Below are 12,221 nucleotides of genomic sequence, written 5' to 3'. Positions count from 1 at the left end.
TCTCCCATAAAAGGGCTGGTATGCTGTTGTGTCTTCCTATTGTACTTATCTGAGAAACAGCAAGAGGATTTATACAGATTACCACAAGTAGAAATTTTAAAAGAGCATAAATTTAAAAATAAGTATAAATTTTTAAAGATCATTCTGAAAAAAGCTGAAGAATTTTATAAATAAAAACTTTTTTTCCTAAATCATATCATTAAACTTTCATGGTTGTATATTTTTTCTAAATGATTGAAAAAGTCCAGCTGGTATGAATAAAGACAACAGACAAACAGATTCAAAAACCAATGGCACAAATCTTTGCCATTCCAGAGGGTTTGAGCCCTGTGTACACAGAGGCTCGGGAGAGTTCTGTGACTTGCCCAAGGTTACACAATTAGAGGCAGTCAAGACTGACCATCTATTGAACAAACATGAAAGCAGAAGTCTTCTTTTCAGATAGTGATGTTTCAGTTCTGATCTTAGGAGGAAATACTGTTGGTCCTTAGGTCAAATTCGCTATAAAAATGATCTGTTTTGACCTGAGAAGTTAGGAATTCCAGTGTCAAACATCAGATGGGGGCAGGGTTCAGAATTTTTGAGCACCATGTAATTGCTACGACTTCATGAAATTCTCTGGAAGACACAGTACATAGGTAGCTATAAAAGCAACTTCAAGGCAAAATTTTATTTATACTGCAGATATACTTCACCAGCCTCCTCATCTCCCATAAAAGATCTTAAATATCAAAGGCAGTTTTTAAATGTTTTTTAATTTGTGTTTTGTAAAAAGTATAGACCAGTGATTAATGTATCAGACTTGCTACTTGGCGCCATATTGAGTCCCCGAAATGACCTGGCATGATGAATGATTCTTCTTCAAAGGATTAATGAATGTGTAATAAGTTTCCTTTCTTTCTTTTTCTAGCCAAGGACCCTTGTCATCCATTAGAGCGGTAATCAAGAGATGTAAGTTTGTTTTTTCCTGCTCTATGTTTTCCTCTGTAATAATTTTAAATGATGGTTTAGATTTCTAGCAAGCGATTGTATTTGATGAATCTTACAAAGAATCCAACAAGGGGAGCTTCTTCTAAGGAGTAATAGGCCATTTCAGACATGCAGCTAGTTTTTCAACTTTCTTTTTAACTTTCATTCATTTATAAGCCAGTTCCTCAGAACAACATTTTTCTCTTATAGAACTAAGTTGTTAAAAAAAAAATCTGGATTATCTAGTCAGTTTCTATGATTTACTATAAATTTTATGTAACCATTTTCTATGGGTTGTGACATCTCATGGGTTTGAAAAATACCAAACAAACCCCGTCCTTTTTTATTTATTTGCTTCCACAGTATTTTTACTTATCTGTAAAAATGCCTATGTAGATCGGCTCACACTTCTACAAGGTAGAAGTTCCGTAATGGAATTCTATCCAGAATGGTAGAGTCATACTTACTAACTTTACCTCTTGGTTAAAGCATTAAAACGTGCTCTTGGTGTGTAGGATTTTAACATTCTTTTTTATAAAGACTCTGCAAAGATCCCTTTCCCAAAAGGAACATGGTTTACCCATTATAAAAAAAGATAAGGCAAGGATTTTAGGTGTTCTTCACTTTTTTGAGCTGAGATCGCCACCTAAGGGAGATATATACTACTTTTAGAAACATAATTTATAATATGCAGTATGAATTTAGAATACCCACGGGTCGTGAAGAGCATGCATTTGAACTCATTGCAGTGAATAATTTGTAAGGTGGCAATACAGAAAGATACTCCATAGTTTCTGCGTTTCCCCACATTTCATTTTTGTTGTTGGTGAATTGTAAGCATATGGGGCTGCCACAGTTTGTGTTGAAGGTAGTTCAGATATGAAAATAAAAAATTCATGACAACTTTATATGCCTTCGAGTGGGGAGAGAGAAAGGGCAGGGAGGTAATTTAAGTAGGAAATTAGCGCCTGGAGTTTAGGCAAGTATTTCTTTCTGAAGATGCAGTTCAGGGGTAATCAGGGTGATAGGCCAGATCCTGGGAATCGCTGACCATTTAGGGAGGACATGCAGAGGATAAAATGATGGCGAGGGATAGAATCTTGGGAAGTTATGTCTGGGACCAACCTATGTCTGCAGGGTGCTGTAGGGCAAGAGATGCACGCCCCAGACGCCCAGCCCTACCGAGGAGAGGGCTTCCTTTCATGAGTCCTGTCTGCTGGCTCCTGCCTTCGTTCTCTGGCTTCTTACCTGTCCTTTCTCTTGGGCTTCAGGACTTCTTTGTTGGGCGTTGTAATCTGTACCTGACTTCCCATTGATCCTTCAGCATAGATCTTGCTTACCCTGAGGCCCCGTGCCATGCAAGGCTTAAGAAGAAGGCAGCTAAGGAGGAGTGGGCAAAAAAGGCTGAAAAAGCATAATAGAAAAACTAGGAGATGGCTGTGTGTTAGAGGTCGAAGGAAGCAAGGTTTTGGAAAAGAATGAGTGAACCACAAATAGCTCTTAGTGCTTCAGCAAAGTCAGACACAAGGCGGCTGAGAATAGGTCATTGTATTGGGCACTCAGGAGGGCAGCAGTGACCTCTGAGAGAGCAGTTTAAATAGATCAAAGTTGGAAGCCACACTTCTATTTGGACAATGAATGGAATATGTAGAAGCTGGGACAGCTGGGTAGGCTACTCTTTTATTAAATTTGTTGGTAAATAGGAGAAGGAAGGGTTGTAGCTAGAGAAGGGACAAGGGTCAAGCAGAGAGGAGATTTGAACAAGTTCACAGGCTGTTTAGGAAGAGGAATCTTGGAAGCCTCTGGAGGCAGCAGGGAAGGAATCAGTGGAGAGATCAGACTGGAGCCAGAGAGAAGAGGAAGTTGGCAAAGCAGCCCAGCAGAGAGGAAGGAGGAGGTGGAACAGTGGGAAAACTCTTGCTTTGAGGAAACTTAAAAAATTTTTTTTTAACTAACCCAGTTGTCTTTTAATTCTTATGTGTTACTTTGTATACACTAAAGAAATATTTGTTGGTTGTACTTATTACTGAGAGGGCAAACAGATCCTCACATGATGCCATGTAAATACAGAATGAAGAATCACTGTGGCATCCCTTCTCTTTTTCTCTTTGCCCATTCTATAGGAAAAAGTTTTAAACAATTTTTTTTTTTTTGAGAAAAAAGTCTTTATTTCAGAGAGAAGGGGAGAGAGATAGAAACATCTACGATGAAAGAGTCATCGATCAGCTGCCTCCTGCATGCCCCCTACATCATAGGTCAATGCTCAACTGCTGAGCCACACTGGCCAGGCTGTAAACAATTCTTGTCTTACTCAACCCACTGAAGTGTTGGCTTTATTCCAGACTTAATCATCTAACCCTGCCAAGGAGAAAGACTTGATCACATTTTTAAGGCTCTGTTCCTTAAAACAGAGAGGAGATTTGAACAAGTTCATAGGCTGTTTAGGAAGAGGAGTCTTGGAAGCCTCTGGAGGCAGCAGGGAAGGAATCAGTGTATCTGGGAATCTGTATCAGTCTGATTTCAATCAAGCCTTGCGGTCTTTTTTTTGCATTTATTCTCATCAGCCCTAAATATTTTGGGTAAAAACCTTAAAGCATTCCAACTGAATATATCTAGAATTCCATGATTTTCCTTTCATTAACTTTTTAAAAGAAAATTATTCTCTAGCCTGGCCAGGCGTGGCTCAGCGGTTGAGCATCAACCTAGGATCCAGGCGATCAGGGTTCGATTCCCGGTCAGGGCACATGCCCGGGTTGTGGGCTGCAGCCGATCAGTGACTCTCTCATCATTGATGTTTCTGTCTCTCTCTCTCCCTCTCATTTCCTCTCTCTGGAATCAATAAAGATATAAAATAAAATAAAAAAAAGAAAATTATTCTCTGAAAATGAGAAATAGCTAACATTCATTGCCTACTGTAAGTCAGGAATTGTTCACATACATTATGAAATAATGCTCTACATGATAGGTGTTAACCTCATTTTACAGATGGTAGGACACTGAGTCTCAGGGAGGTTAAATGGCTTCACAAGGTAGAACTTAGATGTGAACCTAGACTTCCTGACACTGGTGCCATGAGCTTTCCATTGCATGGGCCTTCTTGATACCATGTCACATGCATCTAGCTCACACCATGTCTCAAGCAAATGTAGTTAGTTATTTTTTACTATTTTGATTTTAATTGGTAAGGATTATAGCAAGGATGCTTATAATGTAATAATCCTTCTGTGTGTTTATTTCTTCTGGTCATTATTTAATCAATATTTTTGAATTATTTAGAATCAGGACAAGCATCCACCTCTCCTGGCTCCACAAGGAGTTAAACTGCTTCAGGGAACAAACTGCTCCCGGCCCTTCCTGTAATGGGCTGTGTGCCCTGGGATAATTCATTTAACCTCTCTGTATCTCCGTCTCCTCATCTGTAAGGTTGGAGTAGGACAATCACATGCTTATGATCCTGGTGGAGTGTAGACGGAGTCTTTATTAGTATTAATATTGCAAATCCAGATCTCAATCTCTTGTAAACAGGTGAATATGAATTTGTTTTGTACTTATAATTTAACCATGTGAGCTAGAAAATTTCAAAATAATTCTGTAAAATGATATGATAGCTTTCATTGAATATACTGCCTTTGTTCTGTGGCTTTAATCCAAAACGCACGAGAGACCATCAGCAGCTTGTAGCAGGGGTTAAAGGGAACGTGTTGGTCTGTCTGTATGGGCTTTGGTGGCAAATTCAGTTTTGCTGGCAATGAGTACATCAAATCTGTTTAATCTGGGAAAGTGAGAATGGATTAAGCAGATAGTTAAGAAATTAGCAGGAAGAGTGTGAGATACTACATGAAAATCTGCCATGAACATCTAAAGTGTCTCCAGCTGCTAAACTTGTTCGACGCTTATAAAAATTGCCAGTCATTCTGTAAGGATCAAGAGAGAAAAGAGATTTCATAGATGAGTGAATGTGAAAAAATAATCAGAGCAGGAGAGGGGAAAACAGTGCTTCTGAAAGGATGTAGAGATCTGTGAGTATGACTGGGAGACCTTTTCCCCTCATTTGGCTACTTCTAGAGGGGGCCTGTTACTAATGGCCTCTGATGTGAAAAGGCAGAATCAAGTGAAAAGGCACTGATTTAAAAGGATGTAAATTGACTATTGAGTTTCCTTTTAAGTATATTTATACTTTAATACTGATTCCTATTGAAGTAGCAAATTGATTTTGTAAAATGGTTTTTAGATTTTTTACACTGTTAAAAATTAAAGGTAGATTTTAATTTTTTTTACTGTGGTTATGTGTGTGGATATCTGGTCTCTACAGACATGTCTTTGCCACAACATACTTCTTTACTCCCTGAAACTGGTTCATCAGCTTTTCCTTTCCGTAGAAGTATGCAGAGTGTCGTGGCAAGACAGTCTTGCTCTCGAATTCCTTTTAGAGCATAGGCAACTGGGTTCACTCTTTTCTCCCTTTCCTCTTCTATAACCCCTTCTTTTTTTCCCTTAGCACTCATGAATAGTGCACAGCAAAAATGCCCCGTGGAAGAGGTATGTTTGTGACAATAAATAACGTGATGTCTTGTGCAAGTGCTGTGTCTGCTGATCCTGGCTTTAGTGGTGATGGGGATGTGATTGTAATACTCAATGAGCCTCTGACTTAATGAAACCATTCTTACAAATCAGACACACCACTCTAAGCTTTAGCCTCTCTGTCCTAAATAGACCGATACACCTCAGCTTGGTTTAACTCTTGATAAAAATGTAAGTCACACTAGTTGATGATATGAATACAGGACATCCTCCAACTTGAGATCCAAAGGTTTTGGTTTCAAATATTGGGTTTGCTTTGCCAACCCAGAATCAATTCAGCTGTCATAGCTCCAACCCCAGCATAAAGTTCATTCTCACCTCCCCCCTCTACCCCTGCCTCCCTAGTTTTGTCAACCTCCTTGTTCAGAGAGAATCAGGAGTTAATAGGAGGAAGAAAGAGAAGATTCATACCTTCAACCTTTATAAATCAGAAGAATTGAAAAATTAGAGTATTGGAGGGATATGAAGGTAACTGGTAGAAATAGTTAATATCTGAAACAAATTCCTGATCTTTTCTGTATAGTGTATGAAGATTTTTTAAAAAGATATCTTTAGAATGTACTCCTTGAAAATAGGGGTATAATTCTCTATTGCATATATGTGTACTATGTGACCCTATATGTGACATAGTGTCCAGATAATCTGATAAGATATAATTTAATTTTTAAATACAGTTTGGAAAAATTTAAATGATCCAGCTTTTTGAGATTGAGGCTTGAGAGAAAAATCAGTGCTGCATATATAATATATGCTATAAATGTGTTTATAAAAGTGATTTGAACATTTTTGCATTTATTATCTATTAATTTAAGTACTAAAACAGCTTAAAGATGGTAAAACTCCAGAAAAGTTAGAAAATAGATGAAAATTTGACCACCCTCACTCGCTTTACAATAGAGTTATAAACAAACATTACAAAAGTATAGTCATGGGTAGGAATAATATGTAACAAAATTTTCTGCCCATTGTTATTTCATCATAATAAAGCTCTTATCATGCAGTTTCTATTTATAACTGTCTCTCTCTCACTCGCTCTCTCTTCATTCATTCTTTAACTTACTTTCAGAACTGTAAAATCTGCTTTGGAGAATTTTTTAAATCTATGCTTGCTTATGAATTCGAACATATAACTGTAATTAACTTTATACCATATGAAAGATCATTTTTACTTGCTTTTCTATTATAGATGTTAAAATCCATACATTCTGCTTTTCCTCCATGTTCCTCTCAGATATTATTCCCTCTAACCTAATTCAGGTATAAAATGCCTTTATATTCTTTCTCTCTTCTATCCTTATCAAAACATTCTCTTTAAGGCACTATCCTGTATCTCTATATCTATAGTCCAGTATGTAGAAATATATCATTTATTAGCTACTGATTTTTAACAACTATAATTTATTTTGCAAAAAATAAATAAGTTATTTTAAATCCTTCAAAAAATTAATATATATGACATCAAGTATAAGTTAATTTTTTTCCAATAATATACCCTATAAAAATTTAAATAGTTATTGAATATACTAATTTTGTACGACATCAATATATTCTTTCTTTTATAGCTGCTCGGACTTCTATTCAGAGTGAGCTTCATCGAGATAGGAGGTATGGTTATATTTATAATAGAAGGTATATATTCTGCTAATAATGAAATGAAAGTGTTATCAGTTAGCAAGTTAAATATTTCCCTTTCATAAGCAGTGTATTACAGCGTTCTGCCTCATCAATACATTTCCTGAATTAATCTATAAGTTTGAGTGATGGAGATTTTGCTTGAAAGAAGAAGCAATACAAGCCTGAAAGTGTTCTTTTGAGAGTAATTATTTACTGACATGAATTTGAAAATGTTTATTAAGCAACTACTATGCATAAACCATTATTGGAACTGCTTTAAAAAGTACTTTGTACCTCATAGCTACTCAGTATATGTTGCATAGATAAGTGGATGGATGACAGGATAGAAAATTGAATGGAAGATAAAGAAAGGAAAAGAGGCAGGCAGGCAGGCTGGATCGATGATGGCTGGCTGGAGAAAGGGAAGGAGGGGAGGCAGGAGGACTGAGTCACTGGATACATAAAAGGAACGACAGATAGATAGAGGGCTGAATGGATGGAAAAGGTCAATGGGTGGATAAGCGGATGGATGGGTTTTTGTAAGATATCCTCCCTGCTTTCAAATTTCTTATGGTATAGTATTGGGGAATGAAGAATAAGTACTTTAAAGTGAGACATTACCCAAGGTCAAATCCTAACTTTACTTTCTCACAGCGTGACCTTGGGCAAGCTACTTAACCCTTCCTAACTTCGATATCCCCATCATTAAGGTGGTACAACCATATAAGGTTGTCATATGGATTAATGCACGTAGAGTGGTTAATATTTGTTAATTAGTAACTTATTTAGTTAGACAAAAGATATAAGCAGAGGTTCTTAGGTAATACCATTCAAATTTAATCAATGAGCAGGTTCCACCATTTCACAAGCTAGCATGAGAGTGTGTCCGTGCACAGTTTTGATAATCATAGTGCTTTTTGTTTTTGTTTTTTTGTTTTTTGCACAGAGTGCTAGAGAAAGGAAGAGCAGATACCATCATCTCTATTTGTTTGGACAGAAAATTGAGGCCCAGAGAGATTGATTGATTGGCTCAGTTATACAGTTGGTATTTGTTAGGAAGTCAGGTTTAGATTTAAACATGAAACTATGAAATCAGGTTAAGACAATGATGAAAGAAGCCATGCCTAAATCACTATGGCTCCTCAGTGTTAAAGATTAGTCATCAAATTCGTCTGTAAAACTGACGAGGAACACAGGCACACACGCCAGGGTCTAGAAATGAACATGTGAACTCTAAACACTTAACAATAACTTTGAATTGGGACAGAGATGGAGTGAGGGGGAAAAGGGTATTCTATTTACATGGTATCATTTTCAAGTCTATACTTTATAATAACAGAAAATGAAACAATTCTATTTGAGCAGTATACTTTTCTACCTTATCGTGTATTTATCTTTGTACTATAACCTAGATAGCAGAGCCCTGGAATGAAGAGCTTGTATGGGCCTTATTTAGTCCATATTCTTATCAACCAAGTCAGAGCTAAGTGTGGTTAGGGTATATCTCTAACTTTTTGAGGCCAAAATCGTAGAGGATGACTGCCGTTTGATCCCTTGAAGCCTGCTTGGGTGTTCTGTTAGAGACAGCCCAAGCCAGACAGGTCATTTCTGTGACTATGGTAGTTCCTGTCTAACTTTTTTGGGTGGTAGTTGTTTTCATGAATCTTTGAACATAGCTTGTTACCAACCTTCAAAATCTCACTGAGGCTTCTGTCTGCTAGGCGCCCGGAGATCACCATTGTGGCAGCTGAGCCGCTGAGGCCAGCCTCATGGTTTCCAGGAGCCCCACCCCCAGGATTGGGATTTCCCTCGTCCTCTGCAGCAGGCCCTTGGAGGCCCAGTGAGCTGGTTCCTGCTGAGGTGAATAAGTACCACATTATCTCTTTGCATTTTATTTTTTAAAATGAAGTTGAAAGATTAGAACAGTGAGATTATTAACATGTTGGCTGGCACCCATAAATGTCTAAAATCTTCATTCTTTATGTTACAGCTCCCACCATCTTATGAACAAGTCATAAAAGAAATCAACCAAGTTCAAGTTAATACTACAAATAATAATAATGCTGCTGCCTCTCCAAGGCACACTATTACTTCTGCAACTCAGACTGACTTTTCAGAAGAAATAGACAACCATCTGCCTCAAAGTAATGCAAGTAATTTATCTTCCCTAATTCTGACCTAGTTTTCTAGGAAAGTAATCAGTAGACTCTAGCCTTTAAAATAATTTTCAACTCATACATAATTTATTGAGCTCTGCTTCCTAGTCAGTGTGATCATGTGTGCTTTCTTTATTTGAGTTTGCTGTGATTATAATAGCTCATTCTCAGAACCCGAAGCTCCAATCTCTTGGGCTCACCTTAATTCATATCACAAAACATCATCCTTTTAACTCATGGTTGTTATTACTGCTGATGCTCTTTATTCCCATCGGGAAGGATGTTATATTTAGCAACTTAAACTTGGTAGGATGTTAACAGTGGTTGTCCTGTTAGGCTTTTTAAAAGCATTGTATCAGGATAACAGATGAAAGTAAGTTACTTTGGAAAGTAAAGCAAGAACCGTTGGAATTTTGATAGCAAGAGAGAAATGATTTGTATGATAAGTCTACTGAGAATCCGAAATGTAATGGTGTTTTAAAATATTACAAAATGAGTATTTCTTATATGAGTAAATATAACTTGAACACTCGTGCAGGAAGCTGAGTATAAACATTTTCCCATTGATTTTGGAATTACATTTTACTAACTAAGGAAACCAAATTCTCTTGATACTCTACATGTATATCTTTAAAAAATCTGTGTGTCTTCTGTTATGTTTTTAAGTTATAATGTTGCAATTTCTTTTTGTTCATTTTGGTCTTATCAGCACTACAGGCACCTCTCAAACCTCTTCAGCCTCCCCTAGGGGTCTCAGCCAGTGATCTTCCCACAAATGTGGCGCCTTTAATAGTCTTTGACAATTCTGAAGAACAGAATTGTCCAGAAAACTCCAGTGCTATAAGATGTCCAGTGCCAAGACCAAGATCAAAAAGCAACCTCAGACCAGTAGCCAGAGAAACTCACATTAAAAAACAGAATCTCCAGATCAGCCCAGAGACCACAGAAGAGGAGTCGTCTCCCAGCCAACCCCAGTCTCTGCTGGACTATACCAGTGACTTGGATAGTCAGGCAGCGATGAACATTATGAACACAGAACAAAGCCAAAATAGCATTGTTTCAAGGATTAAAGCATATGATGGTCAGACAAATACAGAAACCTCTGGACTGCCCAAGAAACCAGAAATTGCTCCCCGTGTACTCCCCCCAAAGCCTGCTCTTCCCTCAGGAAAACCCTCCATAGCTCCCAAACCAGCTGCTAACAGAACTTCTGGAGAATTGGACTCCTGGAATGAAAACAGACACATGGTGGCCGCTAGGGAAGGGCTCACCTCACACTCTCCACCGCAAGAAGTAGGGAGCATCCCAGTAACCAAACCTGAATTGCCAAAGAAACCAAATCCTGGCCTTACACGAAGTGTTAATCATGAGCTTCTGGGAGGAGGGCTGGTGGCTGAGAGCCCTGATAGCAGGAAGAGAGTCCCAACTCCTGCTCCTCGGCCTTTGCTGCTGAAGAAATCAGTTTCCTCAGAAAACCCCACCTGCCCTGCAGCTTTGCTGAAACCAGCCACTGTTCCTCCCAGGCCCTCAGTGGCTCCACAAGCCAAAGCATTCAGGTCACTGGGTGAAGGATCCTCAGCCAACCACCCAGTCCCAAGTCTGCCAAGCAAGCCTCCAGGGGACATCGACCTCATCAGCTTTGATGATGATGTCTTACCCACCCCACCTGGGAACATGGTTGAAGACTCTGTTGGTTCGGAGATGGTTCTGGGTGAGTAAAAGTCAGACGTGGAGGGGAATCTAAACTCATCATAGGGTCCCTCGAACGGCATTTGCTGTTTTAGTTTCTAGTACATACGTTATTGAAGTATGTCTGTGCATGTGTATGTGTAGACAGGGTGAAACAGAGAGATTAAGAAACATGGAACTGGGTAGGAGATGGAAATCGAGAGGGAAGGGAAAGTATGGGATGAGGAGATGGAGACAGAGAAGGAGGGAGACATACATTGATTACTATTATACAAGCCAAGAATGAGCAGCCTGGGACTAGGGACTAAACTAGGTGTGAGGCTGGCTCCCTTACTCTGGCAGGTGGAGATTCAAGCATTAGAAGGAAGGAGGGGAAACTTCTCATGGATGGGAAGTCATGCAATGGTCCCAGAAGGGCTCCTGAGATTGAACTAGCCCTGCTGGGAGTCCCTGAAAAGGGGCTAGCCCTGGGGAGGACTCTGGCAAGAGCAAAGCAAGGAGTAGGGACCCAGCCATATGTTGCAATTTTTTCCTCCCATAATCTTTTTATAACCTCTTCCCTTGAGAATGCAAAGTTTTGTAAATAAATGAAACAGTTGTAAGTTTCCTGCCAAGATCAGGACAATTAAATTTCCCAAGAGGCAGAGAGTATTTTTTCTCTCTCACATTCTTCAGCTGGAGGGTGTGATGGCGAAGCTTATCTTTGATTTGTCAAACTAAGCTGCTCTGCTTGTCATTAATAAGATTTCTTCTACTGCTTTTTACTTATTTGGGTAGAATTTTTATCGTATAAGCTTAATGGTATTTTCAAAAGGTTAGCTGTCAGCTTTAAAAATGTTTATCATGAATCAATGGTATATAAGCTCTGTGATTCAAAACTAGATTCTGCACAGCATAGGTGTATTTCAATGATAACAAATACATATTTATTAAATGTTTATCATGCACACAACATGGTAGCTGACTGTACCATGCTTTTTTCATAAGGAGTAGAAGGAAAAATGTTAGAATATATTGAGTTTCCACAGTGTTCCAAACCCTCTGCTAGATACCCTGACATCCATTATTTAATTGAATACTAACAGTAACCCTCTGCAAGCTATCATTAGCCTCAATTTTCAGATGAAGAAAATGAGGCAGAGAGAGATCAATGGGTAACTTGCCCAATGTCATAAAACTATAATTTTCCAAAGCAGAATTCAAACTCAGTCT

At 38.5% G+C, this 12,221-nt stretch overlaps 1 protein-coding gene across 5 annotated transcripts in view; it reads left to right on the top strand.

Annotated features, from left to right (window-relative positions):
* The window catches only part of SH3D19 (SH3 domain containing 19), a 142,592-nt gene that overhangs the window by 92,280 nt on the left and 38,091 nt on the right, over nt 1–12,221 (top strand). For 2 of the 5 annotated variants that reach the window (XM_081135600.1, XM_081135599.1), the window contains exons 3-8: nt 911–951; nt 5,468–5,508; nt 7,113–7,155; nt 8,886–9,024; nt 9,155–9,308; nt 10,030–11,031. In XM_081135600.1, the coding sequence (XP_080991726.1) occupies nt 5,493–5,508; nt 7,113–7,155; nt 8,886–9,024; nt 9,155–9,308; nt 10,030–11,031 (1,354 nt within the window). In that variant the 5' untranslated portion in view covers nt 911–951; nt 5,468–5,492. Of the gene's footprint in view, nt 1–910; nt 952–4,404; nt 4,495–5,467; nt 5,509–7,112; nt 7,156–8,885; nt 9,025–9,154; nt 9,309–10,029; nt 11,032–12,221 lie in introns of those variants that run through there. The other 3 variants (XM_081135601.1, XM_081135602.1, XM_081135603.1) reach the window with 2 other exon arrangements.

The sequence above is a fragment of the Miniopterus schreibersii genome (genome assembly GCF_964146895.1).
Source record: "Miniopterus schreibersii genome assembly, chromosome: 4".
Classification (NCBI taxonomy): domain Eukaryota; kingdom Metazoa; phylum Chordata; class Mammalia; order Chiroptera; family Miniopteridae; genus Miniopterus; species Miniopterus schreibersii.
Note: the sequence above shows the minus strand (reverse complement) of the source record. Positions and strands in the feature narration are given on the sequence as shown.